Source organism: Acartia tonsa, chromosome 6 (genome assembly GCF_053477335.1).
Source record: "Acartia tonsa isolate MP-2025a chromosome 6, ASM5347733v1, whole genome shotgun sequence".
Taxonomy (NCBI): Eukaryota; Metazoa; Arthropoda; class Copepoda; order Calanoida; family Acartiidae; genus Acartia; species Acartia tonsa.
In genome coordinates this window covers 7,622,485-7,639,633 of record NC_137265.1, presented here as the reverse complement: position 1 = coordinate 7,639,633, position 17,149 = coordinate 7,622,485, and the positions used below count along the sequence as shown (strand labels likewise).

At 35.4% G+C, this 17,149-nt stretch overlaps 4 protein-coding genes across 5 annotated transcripts; all 4 read left to right on the top strand.

Moving 5' to 3' along the window:
• The first annotated feature begins 79 nt into the window (after positions 1–79).
• LOC145321704 (uncharacterized) lies at positions 80–2,427 on the top strand. 2 transcript variants are annotated; one of them, XM_080163248.1, is made up of 3 exons: positions 80–483; positions 761–1,390; positions 1,801–2,427. In XM_080163248.1, exons 2-3 carry the CDS (start codon positions 1,220–1,222, stop codon positions 2,425–2,427), a joined length of 798 nt encoding a protein of 265 aa, XP_080019374.1. In that variant the 5' UTR covers positions 80–483; positions 761–1,219. The 2 variants fall into 2 exon arrangements, with proteins under 2 accessions (XP_080019374.1, XP_080019373.1); XM_080163247.1 differs by having other exon boundaries at positions 80–1,390.
• Positions 2,428–3,184: 757 nt separating this feature from the next.
• LOC145321703 (uncharacterized) lies at positions 3,185–7,746 on the top strand. The gene is made up of 4 exons (XM_080163246.1): positions 3,185–4,424; positions 4,756–4,842; positions 5,329–5,670; positions 5,986–7,746. Exons 1-4 carry the CDS (start codon positions 3,185–3,187, stop codon positions 6,795–6,797), a joined length of 2,481 nt encoding a protein of 826 aa, XP_080019372.1. The 3' UTR covers positions 6,798–7,746.
• A 25-nt stretch (positions 7,747–7,771) lies between these two features.
• On the top strand, positions 7,772–9,672 carry LOC145321705 (uncharacterized). The gene is made up of 4 exons (XM_080163249.1): positions 7,772–7,907; positions 8,133–8,264; positions 8,769–8,879; positions 9,075–9,672. The coding sequence occupies exons 1-4, from the start codon at positions 7,825–7,827 to the stop codon at positions 9,157–9,159; spliced, it is 411 nt and encodes a 136-aa protein (XP_080019375.1). The 5' UTR covers positions 7,772–7,824; the 3' UTR covers positions 9,160–9,672.
• A 1,418-nt stretch (positions 9,673–11,090) lies between these two features.
• On the top strand, positions 11,091–13,498 carry LOC145321702 (uncharacterized). Its single transcript, XM_080163245.1, has 3 exons — positions 11,091–11,583; positions 11,817–11,884; positions 12,210–13,498. Exons 1-3 carry the CDS (start codon positions 11,567–11,569, stop codon positions 12,455–12,457), a joined length of 333 nt encoding a protein of 110 aa, XP_080019371.1. The 5' UTR covers positions 11,091–11,566; the 3' UTR covers positions 12,458–13,498.
• The last annotated feature ends 3,651 nt before the right edge of the window (positions 13,499–17,149 follow it).

Below are 17,149 nucleotides of genomic sequence, written 5' to 3'. Positions count from 1 at the left end.
GTTTCTTTAGTTCAGTTCCTTTGACTTTTAGTTTTGGTTTCAAAAAGTGTCACTTCCCCCCCCCCCCCCCCCTTTTGTTATAATATGTATGTAAAATGTTGTAAAATTCAACTGAAGGCCCTTCCCTCTTTATTTGGAATTTATGTGAAATGTACTTTAAAATATTTTTTTCATTAAAATTATTTTTTATAGCTAATTTTAAAAAAGGCATTTCAACTAAATTTAGCAAAACCCTACCTTTTTGGCCATCGATGGGTATGAAGTTAAAGTGTTATAAGTCTAGTCTGTAATTTGAAAGAGTACATGTTTGCAATTTAATTTAATTTTACATAAAATTTTAATTTCTGTCTACACATTTCAGATTTAAAACTATGCAAATTGCCCATGCCAACGACCTGGATACAACAGCGTAATTTCGACTGGCAATTGATCAAGCTAGATCCCAAAATGACGAGGACTGGAAAGAGTGCTAGTTCTGTAAAGGTAAAAATTATATTTAAGGCCTAATTTACTATTGTACAAATTGCTGCTACCCTTCGCTCTTAAAACTTATAAATTCGCATGTTACCGGATCGAAAGGAAAACCTTATCGGTTCATGCTTAACAGACCACAAAAGATTATTGACCAAGTATAATTATTTATTAATTTTCCACAGTGTGTTTAACATTTGATATTAGTAATTAAAATTCTAGGGGCGTAGCCACTGCTATCTAATATCTTTTTATGCATTGTAAATACAACAATTATTTCTTGTTTTAGAACAACAAGCCTACTGGAGGTGGCAAACCTAATGGAAGTGCCAGAGGTGGAAGTGCCAAAGCTCCAAGTGCCAAAACTGGAAGCAACAAATCTACTGGAGGTGGCAAAGGTACAACAGCAAAGGTAGGATTTTAAGTTTTATTGTTATCGGTTTTTGGTTTGTTGGTGTTTTGTTGTTAAACTAAACTTACTAACATGATGTCTGTTTGTGGGTTTGTACCAACAAATCTCGTTAACCGTTGAACAAATTGGGTCCCTCTAACCATATAACTTAACCTAGCCTAACCTAACACAGTCATTTTGTCGGGAGAGGGGGGGGGGAGGGTAAAGTTTTAAAAAATAGAAGAAAAAAATTAGGATAATGCCGGTGTTGTTTAAAACTATAATCCTCGGTAAGTAATGCTTTACAATAATTATCTATATTATTTTTAGAACACAACTAGAACCTCAACATCTCCAATGAGGCCAATAAATATTACCCCACCTCCATCTCCACGGGCACGGCACCACTCCGCGAGTCAACGGACCGCGAGAGTTGTAGTTCCTCCTGCAACATCATCACGATCCCAGTCCCAGTCATCACGACCCCAGGGATCATCTGGCCCTTCTGGTGAGATGGAAGAAAGCGAGGTATTATTTTTATTTCATTTTGTCATCCAGAGGATACAAATTACAATTATTTAGGATATATATCGACTTAGCCTGGAAAAAATAACTTGTAAGATTTGACTAAATTTTTGGTAAACATTGACCAATAAAAATTTACCTTGTAAATTTTTACAAACAAGTTGGTCAAATTTTACCAAGTTGATTTTTTGGTCAAAGTCCAAAAATCTGGACTTAGCCTAAAAATTTACCTTGTCAATTTTTACCAAAAAGTTGGTCAAATTTTACCAAGTTTTTTTGTTTGTCAAAGTCCAAAAATGATGGAAGATGCTTAGGATCACTTGCTCTTGTTTGTGGATAGTCTTCTTTTCTACCACGTAGTTTTTAAAATACCAAGACTTGAAAATATGTGGTTTAATATGTTTAATTTTAAGGATTTGTTCACCGGGGCCGTTATGAACCAAATTCAGAACCAATTTCAGCAGCTACGTACTTTCTTGACCTCACAAATGAAAAATCAAATAGAGCCCATTAATGCGTCCATCAGAAACTTGGTAAACAAAACGTCCACAAACCATGAATTAGTGAAGAATGAAATCAAAGACCTGCAAGACAGTGTATCAAGAGATATGGCTGAAAATACTGTAACCCTGACAACAGAAATGAAGAAAACCGGCAAAATTGTGGAAACCTTGGTGACTGATCTAAGAAGACTGACCAATGTGGATGAGCTTGATGAGGAGGAGGCGAATAAAGGGCCTAGTGAGAATCAGGATGTTGTCGTGGACCAGATTTTCTCACCAGAATTTTACAAAGAAAGAATAAAGAACCATGACCCCTTGGAAAAAGATGGTTATATGAGAAGAGAAGAAATTATCTTTTTCATCCAAAATTTCGAAGACTCACGGAAAGTGGATAAAGGCTGGCAAACCTTACTGAAAGTATGCCGAGACATCATAACCTTCCTATATGTCGTGTTCGAGCAGTTCACCTTTGACGCCCGCATCACCGCTGCCTTTTGGACTGCTCCGGAAGTTATTGATGACGAAACTGGTAAGTAAATATTATTTTGTAAATTTGACATGATGAGAAAACGTTTAAAACAGGGAGAAGGGAGGTGGGGGCAAGGGAAATAAACCGAATAAAAGGGGCATTCCTATTCTTGCTAGCAGGTGACCATGTACAATAATCTTTTTATATATATATTTTATTTGTGAAAATAAATCTTGTGCAGAATATACACCCCTGGTACAATAATAAACATGTACCTATGCATAGTTAATTGAAAATTTCATTATTATTTCAGTGGAACGTTTCTTGGATCATTGTAAGTTAGTGCTTAACGAGACGTACCTACATGAAGCTATCCCACCAAATTTGTGGAGAACAGGAACCTATGTGTCTTCAAGCGACCTTTTTCTAGTGAGGAACCACATACAAGCTTGTAGGTAATTCAATTATTTATCGCATCTATTCCGCGTCTATTAAATGTGAAAGTGGTAGTTTCACAAAATGCATTTCAATGTTCTTTAGTTAAAAAAGTAGTTTCACGAAATGTTAACTGCATATTGTATTCTTGTTAAATTGTTAAACTACATTTCTATGGCATATGTTTCAAAGAATTTCAATTTTGTACCATGTATTTTTTTATGTGGCAAGACTTTTAGTTCATCTTTTCTTGATATATGTTATATGTTATATATTGAGACTGTTTTGATATAAACCCTTTTTTTATCTAGGTTCAAGCGCAATTTCGAACTAACTTTTAAAAAGGACGCGACTGGTTTTTGTGAAAATAAGAAGAGGGCCGAAGATTATATGATTGCTAATGAGGATCCTGTCTGCTGGAGGTTATTTCGAGGGCTGGTAACGCGAAAACAAGAACGCGCATTGTCAACCCCAAACTTCAAGTATGAACAGGTTTTTGAAATCAAGCCAAGGAAGGAGACAAGCAATAAGAAAGGCAAGAAAGACAAGAAAGACAAGAAAGACAAGAAGGAAAAGCCACAGAAACGATCAGCCTTACAGATGTGTGAATTTTATCTGGCCCCTGCAGAGATACAAAGAATTAAGCGGCGTATTAAACCGAAGACAATCACAACTTCAACACCAGGTGTTACAGCCGAAGACAAGAAATTTTACTACATGTTAGGTGCCCACTCAATGGGTTGCTTACCCCACGAAGTTCAAGGAAAGAACCCGATTTACTTGAAAAGAAACAATGACAGGTCGAGTACTTCATTTCAGATCAAAAATTATGCAGACATTGGTGGGAATGCAAAGAAATCCAAGCAATTTTTCAAGACAGTCCATAGTGATAAGAAGGTTATACAAAGAGCTGTAATGTATTATTCGTACGCCACAAACAATTTGAAACCAGAAATGAGTGAAGAACAGACAAAGATTCACAATGCCAGTGAGAAAGCAACAATAATTTCCAGACATAGAAAGATGAATGCTGCTGATGAATCCACTGCTGATGATTCCACTGCTGATGATTCCACTGCTGATGATTCCACTGCTGATGAATCCACTGATGGTGAAGACAATGATGGTGGAGGCAATGCTGTTGAAGACAATGATGCTGAAGGCAATGCTGTTGAAGAAAATGGTATGGAAAACATTGCTGATGAAGAAAGCAACAATGGTGAGGAGCTTGTAATTGATGACGGAGGCGACGACGTTGAAATGAATTCAAATGATGATCAGATTGGGAATGAGTTACGCATACCACCCGCGGAGAATCCAGCAGTAACTCCAGAACCAGTAAAGCAACCAGTAAAGCCACGTAGGTTATATGAAGATCCAATTGTCAACAGCCAGTCCAATAATAAACCCAAAGTAAATGTATTTAAAAACATCACAAGCTCCAAAAGGAAGAAGCATGGAAAGGGCTCGAAAAAGTCGAAGAAGATAATTATTTCTGAAACAGACGATGAGGGCCAAAATGTGGGAAATCTTGATGATACAGTCCCAATGCAAGATGATGAACAACCACCAAACTTTCCACCACTGCAAAGACAGAAAGAATTTTATGGACGAAATAATTCAATCACAGGTACATATTTGTTGAACATTAATTATTATTTATAAGTTTTATCTTTCCTTGTATTGTGTATATACTGCACAAGATTATTTTCCTCTGCTACTAATTTTTTTTAAATTTTTCTTCCCCCCCCCCCCTATTTTTTTTTCACCAAGTAGGGGGAAAATTGAAAAATATTTAAAGAACTCTATGATTTATTTATTCTATCCCTCCTACAACACATTTCCTTTTAAAATTTTTTTTTCAACCAAGTAGGGGGGGTGGGGGGGTGGAAAAAATGTTTTCAGTACTTGCTTTTTGTTTGGAAACGTATAAAATTAATGTATAAATTAATTATTTACAGGCAACAGTAACGAGAGACAGGTGACTGGAAAGGCAACAAGTGTCGTGGAGGAAAGCAGCAGTGATGAGAATGATGAGGATGCCGAAGGTATTGTTATTTATAGTTTGAAAAACGTAGGAACTGTATCACCTAAATTTAAGTTTATTAATATTTTAGTTGAGAAGTAGTCTTAGATAAAAACCCTGTGGATTAATTTTGTTTTAAGGGAAACTTCGTACAGGCCCTGACAGGGTTTTAGGCTAAAATTTGTATGGGCGCAGCCGCTATCTATAATACTAAGTAGCTTAATGTCTGTCCGGCCGTCAGAAGCTTAAGATCTCAGTAACCACTGAATCGATCGAGGTTACGGTAAAATTTTACCACCTTTTAAATCGTATAGGCTGGTAAAATTTTACCATAAAAGTGGTAAAAACTAGGTTTTTTATGGTATTAATTGTATCCTGGAGATCGGATTCTACTCTTCTGTGTATTGGTCCTGCGGTGATTTTAAGCTATTTCCTTGGAGGGGGGGGGGGGGGGGGGGGTTGGGTAACATTTATACTATTTGAAATAATGACTATAATAATTATTTAGATGATGTGGCGATCATTCCAAAGAACCGGGAGCGAAGGCAAACCGCATTGGAAGCCGAAGCAAAAACCAAGAAAAGTTTACAGCTGGACAATGAACCATCATTCGAGGTGGATAACGAAGATGACGGAAACCAGAGTGACGAAATTGTGGAGGTTGAGGACATTGAGGGCAAGAATGACGGCAATGCAAGTAAGGAAATTCGGATACATCCATGTGGAATAATATTACCCAAACTTGCCATTATAATTGAAAACCACACGGGTCATTATGAGGTTGTTGCAGTAGGCTCAAATGTTTCTATATACAACCAAATGGAAATTTTAGAACTCATCAACATTGACGGTAAGTTACAGGTCTTAATGGAATAAATGGGGGGGGGGGGGGGTGGGCGAAAGTGACACTTTTTTGGGGCTTTTATTGGCGGTTCTCGGCGGTGGCGACGCCGTTTCTTCACAGTTCCATATTGTACCCCTATAAAGCAACTGCCAATGCAAAATTCCCCCTTTTATCTTTGATTGGCATATAAATATAGGGTAAAAAATATTGCTTGTTTTCATTTGAATCTGATTAATAGTAACTAATGTTCATATAGGTATGGAAATAATATTGAAGCTACAATTATGTACATTTGCTTTAACATTTTTTATTTCTTTGTAGGAGAAAAAGCAAAGTGGAAAAAAGATGAAGAAGAAGGTGATTTAATTTCTGACATCAAAGAAGAAGCACCAGAAAGTGATGATACAGATCAAGGTCATCAATCAGACCCAGACACTGGAACTGGCAGTAGTAGTAGTAGTGAAGAAGAAGAAGATGAACGCAGGCCAAAAGCAAAAGTGGCCCAAAAGCCAAAGCCTACCAAAGAAGTTCCTAAACGTCCCAGAAAACAAACAAAATTTCCATCAACGAATCAAATTGAAGCGGTGTTGTACAGAAACCAGAGCAGAGCAAGCACGAGCAGAGCACAAAATGAAAGCCGGGAATATGCTGAAAGTTGCGGAGGCACATCAAATCCTGATACAGACGTAAACCCAGAACCAGGTTGTAGTTATAGTCAACTCAGTGCAGAGCCAGGTTGTAGTAATAGTCAACTCAGTGAGCAACCTAACCAAATTAGGATGCAGCAAATGTTGAACAGAACAAATACACATTTGCCCGATTTCGGCCAGCGTGGTGAGACTCGGACAAGAAGAGATGCCAACAAACGAGTAAAGGCCAACATGAAGAAGCAAAGATTGTGGGAACAGGGACACAGGCCTGAAGATGATGAGTTAGAGAAGAAGAAAAGATCAAGCTCCAGACCACCACAGAGAGCAAGTTCTCAACAATGTTCTCAAAACATAAGCAATTACAGTATCTTTGGCAGCTACATTACAGCTGATTCGGGAAAGGGGTGTATATTCTGCACAAGAAATATTGTTTGTCCACGGCTAAAAATTTTTAAAATTTACAAATGTTTTCAGTTTTCTTAATTATTACCTTTTTTTCTTACCTCCATCTATTTATATTTAATGAAATATAATATACATCCCTGAGCAGACTTGGAAAAAATATTACACATCCGAACCATGTAGAATATACATCCCTGGCAGAATGGAGACAAGTATTATCCGTCGGAACTTTCGTCTGAAAACGAAGAACAAGACGAAGAACAAGACGAAGAACAAGACGAAGAACAAGACGAAGAACAAGACGAAGACCTGATTATAGGTCGCAGTCAATCCCAATAATTCCAGGACTTTACGTATATATATATTTATATGTAATTTTTTTTGATTTCATAAGTTTCATCTTCAATTTTTTTTTATAATATCTAGAAAGGAGTCTTTTCCCAAAATGCATTTGAAGTTAATTTAGTGAACCGTATATTTGAACCTGTTTAAATGTGTTTAAACTCTATTTATATGGCATAAATTTGAAGAAAGTTAAATTTTCTACCACGTACTTTTACCATCTTAACAAAGAAAAATATGCAATTCACAAAATTAAGTTCAAATGCATTTTGTGAAACTACCCCTTTCCACCAATTAAGTTTAATGAGCTTAAAGTTAAGAGCTTAAACTGAAAATTTTTTGTTGTATAATCTGTCGCATTTTTTGTAATTCAGTATATAGCAGTTGTAGTTTACCCCCTAAACTAAGGAAAAAAAGTATTCAGAACTAGCTTTTGTTAATTTTATATATTTGTTTAATTTTGTATAAAAATATTATATATATGACAGTTATCGTAGGGAATGTTTTAATTAATACGGTGGTAGATTTCCATGGTAAAATGCGTAATGTTTATGTGCTGTAATTAAAAAAGAGAACGTTTCAAATTTGTATAAACTTTTTGTAAATGAAATTTGTCTATATACTTGTTTACAATATAAGATATACCAATATGTGATCTTGCTGGCCACCCTATTATATTAAAATTCCCTACGTCAGTTTTTTGGACATTTATTAATGAAAATTTAATTACCAGTGATAATTTGTTTCTTTTCAAATTTAATATAGAATGTCCGACATGACAGCCACAGCAGCAGCCGACTTAGAGAGAGACGAACAGCACGAAGAACAGAAGCCGGAAACCACAAGTGGGTGAGTAATATTTTAATATGTATAAAACGAAGTAGAATGATGTCTGTCTGTCTGTCTGTCCGTCCGTCCGTCCCTAGCTATATTTTGGTAACCATTCATCGAATCGGATTCGACAATCCATCACAACATAATTACATAAATACATATTACATATTTTTTGGTAATTACTTCTTTGGGCAAAGGTCCGATTACCTGGGATATATAATATATATTTATATATTTCAGTGATAGCGAAAAACAGAAGAACGAAATGAGTGTGTCTGAGCCTGAGCTGCCTGCTAAGCTGGCTGACCTGCCTGATACCCCTCCTAAATCGTCTGATACAGAAGATTTGAACCTAACTTTGGATTGCACTACGTAAGTTTATTTATTTTTGTTACCATTCTATTTCTGTTCGGAAGGTGGTAGTAGCCGGATTGAAAAGAGTAGGATAAACATTATTGTTATGGCGAATAATTATAGTTTCATTCAGGGGTGTACATTACGCACAAGATTTATTTTGTTCCCGTGGTACAAAATTTTGTATTTTTTTCCCACCTATTTTTATCTCACCAAGTAGGGACGGAAATGGAGAAATATTGAAAGAACTAAAATTTTTGGTCCTACCACACATATTTTAGTTATTTTCCCCCCACCACCTGAACAGGGGATCCCATATAGGATATACACCCCTGATATTTCAAATTAGCAGCTACGCTAAACCCTCTAATATGAAGTATATCTCTTAAAGTTTCTTTTGCCACTCCCTTCCCTTGCCGGTACCTATGAGAAGAACCCGATCTGTTCAGTGGTTATCGAGATCCTTCGGTACATAAACACGGACATCCTGTTACTTTAGTATTATTTTTTTTTATTTTTCAGGGACGACGATGGATGGGAGACAATGCAGAAAATAAAACAAGACCTTAGGGCAGCAAAGCAAAAAATTGCTTCTTTGGAAGAGGAGATCGCTTGTTTGGAAACACAAACAAAGTAAGAAATTTTTTTCACTTCTTTTTTTGGTATTTAATCCGGGCGACTGTGTTGTAAATGATTTTTCGGTACAGACAAATTCACCTTTATATATTACAAAACTAGCAAGTATGCCTCTAGGGGTAAGGTGGGAGGGGTAAATGTGGACCAAAAAAAAAGTTTACTATTTAATTATAATATGATTGCTTAATTCAGGGAGCAATCCAAGAGATGTCCGGCGGCACAAAAGGATGACCAGAAGGTCGGACAAGCCTCTGTTATGGAAGGAGAAGCAAAGTAAGATATCCTATTATATAAAGTAGTAAGCGTTTTTTGTTTGTCCCGAAGGATAACCGCTAAACCGATATTGTTCTCCTTTAAAGTGAAGCTTCTTATAGGTCCTGGAAAGGTTTTAAACTATTTTTGTGCAGGGTGTCTTCACCCCCTCCCCCAAAAAATATTTTTACTCTTCTGAAACTGAAATTGAAAATGGGAAGATGTAGATTTTTCCCCTTCCAACCTTAAGTGCCCCTAGAGGTTTCTAGGGGCGTAGCCACTAGTTTCTTTTAATAATCTTTTTTCATACTTTATCCGGGCGACTGTGTTGTAAATGATTTTTCGGTACAGACAAATTCACCTTTATATATTACAAAACTAGCAAGTATGCCTCTAGGGGTAAGGTGGGAGTGGTAAATGTGGACCATAAAAAGTTTACTATTTAATAATAATATGATTGCTTAATTCAGGGAGCAATCCGAGAAATGTCCGGCGGCACAAAATGATGATCAGAAGGTCGGACAAGCCTCTGTTATGGAAGGAGAAGCAAAGTAAGATATCCTGTTATATAAAGTAGTAAGCGTTTTTTGTCTGTCCCGAAGGATAACCGCTAAACCGATATTGTTCTCCTTTAAAGTGAAGCTTCTTATAGGTCCTAGAAAGGTTTTAAACTATTTTTGTGCAGGGTGTCTTCACCCCCTCCCCCAAAAAATATTTTTACTCTTCTGAAACTGAAATTGAAAATGGGAAGATGTAGATTTTTCCCCTTCCAACCTTAAGTGCCCCTAGAGGTTTCTAGGGGCGTAGCCACTAGTTTCTTTTAATAATCTTTTTTCATACTTTATCCGGGCGACTGTGTTGTAAATGATTTTTCGGTACAGACAAATTCACCTTTATATATTACAAAACTAGCAAGTAAGCCTCTAGGGGTAAGGTGGGAGTGGTAAATGTGGACCATAAAAAGTTTACTATTTAATAATAATATGATTGCTTAATTCAGGGAGCAATCCGAGAAATGTCCGGCGGCACAAAATGATGATCAGAAGGTCGGACAAGCCTCTGTTATGGAAGGAGAAGCAAAGTAAGATATCCTATTATATAAAGTAGTAAGCGTTTTTTGTCTGTCCCGAAGGATAACCGCTAAACCGATATTGTTCTCCTTTAAAGTGAAGCTTCTTATAGGTCCTGGAAAGGTTTTAAACTATTTTTGTGCAGGGTGTCTTCACCCCCTCCCCCAAAAAATATTTTTACTCTTCTGAAACTGAAATTGAAAATGGGAAGATGTAGATTTTTCCCCTTCCAACCTTAAGTGCCCCTAGAGGTTTCTAGGGGCGTAGCCACTAGTTTCTTTTAATAATCTTTTTTCATACTTTATCCGGGCGACTGTGTTGTAAATGATTTTTCGGTACAGACAAATTCACCTTTATATATTACAAAACTATAGCAAGTATGCCTCTAGGGGTAAGGTGGGAGTGGTAAATGTGGACCATAAAAAGTTTACTATTTAATAATAATATGATTGCTTAATTCAGGGAGCAATCCGAGAAATGTCCGGCGGCACAAAATGATGATCAGAAGGTCGGACAAGCCTCTGTTATGGAAGGAGAAGCAAAGTAAGATATCCTATTATATAAAGTAGTAAGCGTTTTTTGTCTGTCCCGAAGGATAACCGCTAAACCGATATTGTTCTCCTTTAAAGTGAAGCTTCTTATAGGTCCTGGAAAGGTTTTAAACTATTTTTGTGCAGGGTGTCTTCACCCCCTCCCCCAAAAAATATTTTTACTCTTCTGAAACTGAAATTGAAAATGGGAAGATGTTGATTTTTCCCCTTCCAACCTTAAGTGCCCCTAGAGGTTTCTAGGGGCGTAGCCACTAGTTTCTTTTAATAATCTTTTTTCATACTTTATCCGGGCGACTGTGTTGTAAATGATTTTTCGGTACAGACAAATTCACCTTTATATATTACAAAACTATAGCAAGTATGCCTCTAGGGGTAAGGTGGGAGTGGTAAATGTGGACCATAAAAAGTTTACTATTTAATAATAATATGATTGCTTAATTCAGGGAGCAATCCGAGAAATGTCCGGCGGCACAAAAGGATGACCAGAAGGTCGGACAAGCCTCTGTTATGGAAGGAGAAGCAAAGTAAGATATTTCTTTTAATATTATTTTTTCATACTTTATCCGGGCGACAGTGTTGTAAATGATTTTTCTGTAAAGACAAATTCAACGTGTTCCTTTATTTATTAAAAGCGAGTACTAGCAAGTACGCCTCTAGCTGGGTAAGGTGGAAGGGGTAAATGTGGAACCAAAAAGTTAACTACTTAATTTAAATAGATTATTATATATATATTGTTTAATTCAGGAACAAAACAGCTGCAGCTGGCTCTCCAGAAAATTCGGATGAGAACGAGGTTAAGGAAGTCACTGTTATGGAAACACCAGCAAAGTAAGATTTTTTAAAAATTGTTTTTACTACTTTATCCTGGCGACTGTGTTGTAAATGATTTTTCTGTACGCTAAACCCTCTAATATGAAGTATATCCTTAAAGTTTCTTTTGCCACTCCCTTCCCTTGCCGGTACCTATGAGAAGAACCCGATCGGTTCAGCGGTTAACAAGATCCTTCGCTACATACAAACAAAAATCGTTTTACTTTGTAGTATAGATTGTTTAATTTCAGGATGAAAGACCAACCGGATTTTGATATAATTTATGAGAACATAAAGAATCCAGGACCAAAAAGCCCAGGTATAGTACAATATTTATACTAGCGACTGTGCCCAAAGCATATAGTGAAACATTTCTGTACTACATTGTATTATTACACTAGGTTAGGTTAGGTTAGGTTAGGTTAGGTTAGGTTAGGTTAGGTTAGGTTAGGTTAGGTTAGGTTATAATAGGCTAGGCTAGGCTAGGCTAGGCTAGGCTAGGCTAGGCTAGGCTAGGTTAAAACTAGAAATATTACTCTTTCTATTAATACACTAGGTTAGGTTAGGCTAGAAAAAAAAACTATTGTAAAATTGAAGTATTTTTTTGTAAAAAAAAGTAATTTTAAAAAATATTTTAATTTCAGTGTATCGGGTGTCAGATGATGAGCAGGAGATGTTTGAACCACCCCCTCCTACAATCCCGCCAGCATCAAAACTGAGTAGGCGCAAAAGAAGTGCAACACCGGGGAAAATCAAGACCTGCGCCCATGGACGCAGTCCCCGAAGCGAGCTGCCATTGAACACGAGACTCATCGAATGCACCTATATGTGCCCAGACTGCCGCGTCTTCTTTCACAAGAGGCAAAAACAAAGAAAAGAAGGACAAAAGTAAGCTGATGTATAATAGTCCTTCCAGTCAGATCATATATAAACTATTTGTGATAAAAAAGTGATATATATCAAGATATCTTGAGTCAAAAATATGTTTAACCACCTTTAATTTGTACGTACATTAATCTATATGACAGTTTGACAGTTTTGTTCTGACGATGAGAATATTCATATAATATTATATTTGAAACCGCTATTCCTATATAGCAAATTTTTGAAAATTTAATAATGGAAAGTAACTTCGTAATATATTTTTCTTGTATATAAAAATGTTCTAGTATAAAGTACAATTAGAATCCAGATCTCAGCAATTAAAACCTATGTATATTTGTGTTAATTTCTCAGCTTAAACCGATTAAACATGCAGTTATATTATCTGTAAAACTATGTAATATTTGGTCATTTAAACCACGTCTAGAATTATAGACTAATTAAGAAAATTTCTGTGAATATATACCTATATAGTATCGCGCTATCGTACCTATGTAAATCATTATGTAAAAAAATATGTTTAAGTGTTTCAATCAATAAAGATAATAATAAAAACAATTTTTTTTTTATTTTTGCGTTTTGTGTACAAGCGAGGTTTTTCTATAATTAAGGTCGTTTTTTACCACTTTCTCGTGATTTTTACCACCCGTTTTTACCACAATTATTGGTAAATTTTTACCATATTTACCCTATTTCTGGTAAAATTTTACCAGTTTAGGGCAAAAATATTACCAGGTGTTGAACAGTTTTACCACTTTTTCGGTAAAATCTACCAGAAATTTGCGGTAAATTTTACCAAAAAAGTGGTAAAAATTGGTCAAAATCTGGTATAAATTTGCGTCCTAAAATGGTAATATTTTACCGGAAATCTGGTAAAATTTTACCGATAATTGTGGTAAAAATCGATGGTAAAAAGCGTCTCGGAGTACCACAAAAAGTGTTTTTACCACGGTTACGGTAAAATTTTACCACCTTTTACATCGTATAGGCTGGTAAAATTTTACCATAAAAGTGGTAAAAACTAGGTCTTTTTATGGTATTATATCCGTCCTGGGAAACACATATTTACATTTACAGTTTCATTATACATATCTTTACAAATATTAATAGCTTTTGTAGATTTGACCAGGTTATGAAAATATTTATTTAAAAAAAATACTTCTTCACATGTGCAGTTTCATATTATTTTTATTCAAATATTATTTTTGACCCCATTAACTTCTGTTAACATTTAGTGTTTTAAAAAGGATTACTATAATATTATTTACAACTTATACAGAAAACACTTAACAGATATAGTTTCAAAATAGTTTCTGACAACAATCTATTTACAAATTACAAATTACCTTAAGAATAAGTTAATACAAGTATTATTTCCTTCTTTTTATTAATGCTTAAGTTTATGTATATGTTTATATAAAAAAAATTATAATTTACTTTTGTAGTATGATGCTGTCACCCTTAAGTTTATTTTAGCATGGTAGTGTAGTTTTTTGAGGCAATTTGTTCAAAAGTAATAAAATCTAGCACATAGTTGGTCATATTTAAGTTTGATGAATCTAGTTATTTCACCAGATGAAACACTCCAATAAACTAGGATATAACGATATTAAATATGTCCTTTGTCTTTTGTCCTTTCCATGATTATTTTTGATTAGCTACTTTTAGATGTTGTCATCCTTGTTATATTAGGAAAAGTTAATAAAACTATTTGATTTAGGGATACCATAGGAAGTAGGAAACGTTGGGTTGTTTTTATACACTAGTCTCTAAAGTCTTGAACTAACGTTTTCTTATTCGTTGGTTAACCAACCTTGGGAATTTGTAATGAATATTGATTGGTTGGTTCGTTTAGTTGGGTGTCCAAACGTACAACCACTAATTGTTTTCTACAGAAGGAATAATTTTGTGTATCATCATTGGGGATGAAAATCAATGTATCGGCCATTGCCTTATCTCTTTAGATCCCTGGATAATATACAGAAACTATGTGAAAAAATTAATAAATTTAATATCTTTCCTGGAAGAGCCAGAAGTAAAAAATCCATGAATACTGACCCAGCATAGTAAATTGTCCTTGAAGGACCCAGGCTATGACGTAAAAAGAACAGGACCAATAGAATGGAAAATATAATCACTGTTGGTCCCAAGTCATATGACTTTACAAGTTTTGATAGACTTATCATCAACTGATTTTGATCATCTTGAGATTGTGTCACAGATGGATAAATTCGATTTCTTCCGAACGAAGCTTTACGATTCTTCCAAACTCTGTAAGATCTGATAATTATTTCAGCTCCGACTATTGTGAGGAATATGAAAATTTCAGGCCGGGTTTCAGTAAAAATGACGGACTCTGTGTTGATATCCATGTCGATCTGCCTGTGAATAAAAACAGTCGGTCCTGAAAAAAAATAATTTTAACGTTGAATTGCATTATTAACAAAAAAAAGATTTAGTTTCAGCTAGTTCTTTAAGGTTGATTATACTTTGTTTAGGTTAGGTAAAAAAGGTTCAGGCCTCCCGGAGGACCTAAGGGCATAGATTTTAAGTCATAAGTCACTAAAAATGTAAGGAGCTGTAAGCATGTAACCCTTATCATCCAAGTCCCATTTTGGCTCATCAAAACCTAACCTAACCAACCTGAAAGCAAAAATGCCATATGTATAAAGTTTGTTTGTGTTCTATTTTGGTTGAAAATGATATTAACCCATTAGTGCCGAGCGCCACTTTTATGGGCCGATCGAGCTGTAAGTTTCAGGGAAGCTTTATAATGGTCAAAACGGAATTCGTATTTTTTTGTTTTGCTCTAGTGGCGTGCACAGGAAAGTTGCAAAAAAAACCGGTTCGGCTTGGCCATAAATACCAACCAGGCATTAACACCCGTTTTTGGTGCTTTCCCCCAGTTTTAAAACCCGGTTGACCTGTATAAACCCGGTTATTTTGACCAAAAATCGAAAAATGTAATCTTTGAACGCCAAAAGTGAGATGAACACTTTTTAGAACTTTGATACGATCCGTAATTGAAAACTACACAACCTCATGTAATCTAAAGAGCTACAAGTATAATACGAAGCGATTTATTTCAAATTTAGTGTTTCGGCTATAGGTGCCGCCGTTTTCGGGTAAAAAAACCCGTTGCTCGAAGTTTTAAAAGACACACACTACAAAAAAAGAACATATAAAATTTGGGTGTTACATATCAGAAAACGAGCATAAAACTATTGGGTGACACCTATAGAGATTACTAGGGTTATTAGGGTGGCTCAAACCCTTACTAATGACGTAAACTGTTATTTTTATTGGTTGAAAAGTTAAAACCGGGTAATAAAAACCGAAACCGGGCAGGGTTTTAAAATTTTCGGGTATTTATGGCCAAGCCGAACCGGGTCATAATAGGGCGTAAAAAAACGATAAAAAAATCATATAAAAAATTATAATTTGAATAAAACGAATTCACAAATAGATGTACTTGTCAATAAACATTAGATTTCACAAAAAAATCAGCGACTTTACTATAAAAACAAAAAAGTTAGAAGGGGTATTTTGAATTTTCATGATTTTCAAATTTTGTTGAGCAATACCAGCAAACGGAAGTAAGCTAAACTGCCTGCTCCAGGGGGAAATGAAAGTCAGGGTAGTAGAGGGGGGATTCATTCTGAGAATGATGCAATTATGAAGCCGGAAACCGGTTTTTTTCCATTTTTGGGAACCGGGTTTTAATACCCGGTTCGGCACTAATGGGTTAATTAAGATCACCTTTAGTGCAAAGTGTTCCATCTCTGGTAAATACAAATATTTGTATAGCTGCAGCTATAACAGGAACGGAGAGAGCTAGAGGGTAAGCCAGAACATCATGGTTTGTAGCTAGGAACTCGTAGGGAAATAATTCAAATACTGCTCGTACCACTTGAAATTCTATAAAAAAAAAATAACAATAGCTAGAATATAATTAAAATATGCAGCCATGCCTGTTTCTAATTAAGCAAGTCTTTATCTCAGCACAAATGCACCTAAATGTATCTATCGCGTTGAATTATAGACATCTTTTTGCGGAAAGTAAAATGAAAAATTATATTATTAATCCTTCGGCCTTTTGGGGCCAACTACTCTAGTATTGTTTTTATGTTTTTTACTTTATTATTCGTGAAAATTTTCTTTATTGCGCTATGATTTTTCAGTATGGCATAGAACTGGTTCTAATCCAGTGGATATTTGTCGGTTTTGCGGCCATATTGGAAAATGATTTGCCTGCAATGGCTGTAGCAGGATACAGCTCCAGCTTGACACCAGTTGGATTCAGGTAACAGGTTATATTTCCATTGACGACCCAAATTTTTTGTACCTGAACATCAAAAATAGTTGTTTTTAACATCTTGTATGAGAGAATACAGCTTATTTGCTTTGTATTTTTTTAAAGTTAATTATTGAGTAGATTTGCAATGTTCAGGAGTATCATGAATCACAAAAAATTTGCATTACAGGAAGACCGATAGACAAAGCAAATTGTGAACTCAATAATCAGTGGTATTATTGGGAATTTTCACACAAAAATTCAATATTGAATAGCAGATAGAAAAACAAATGGAAAGTCATTCCAAATTATGGAGTAGCTTTGCTACTAAAAATATGTAGTTTTATATGTTGATATTGAAAATTTCCAATTTAAAGATAAATAATCAATCTGCAGTACTATTGTAAG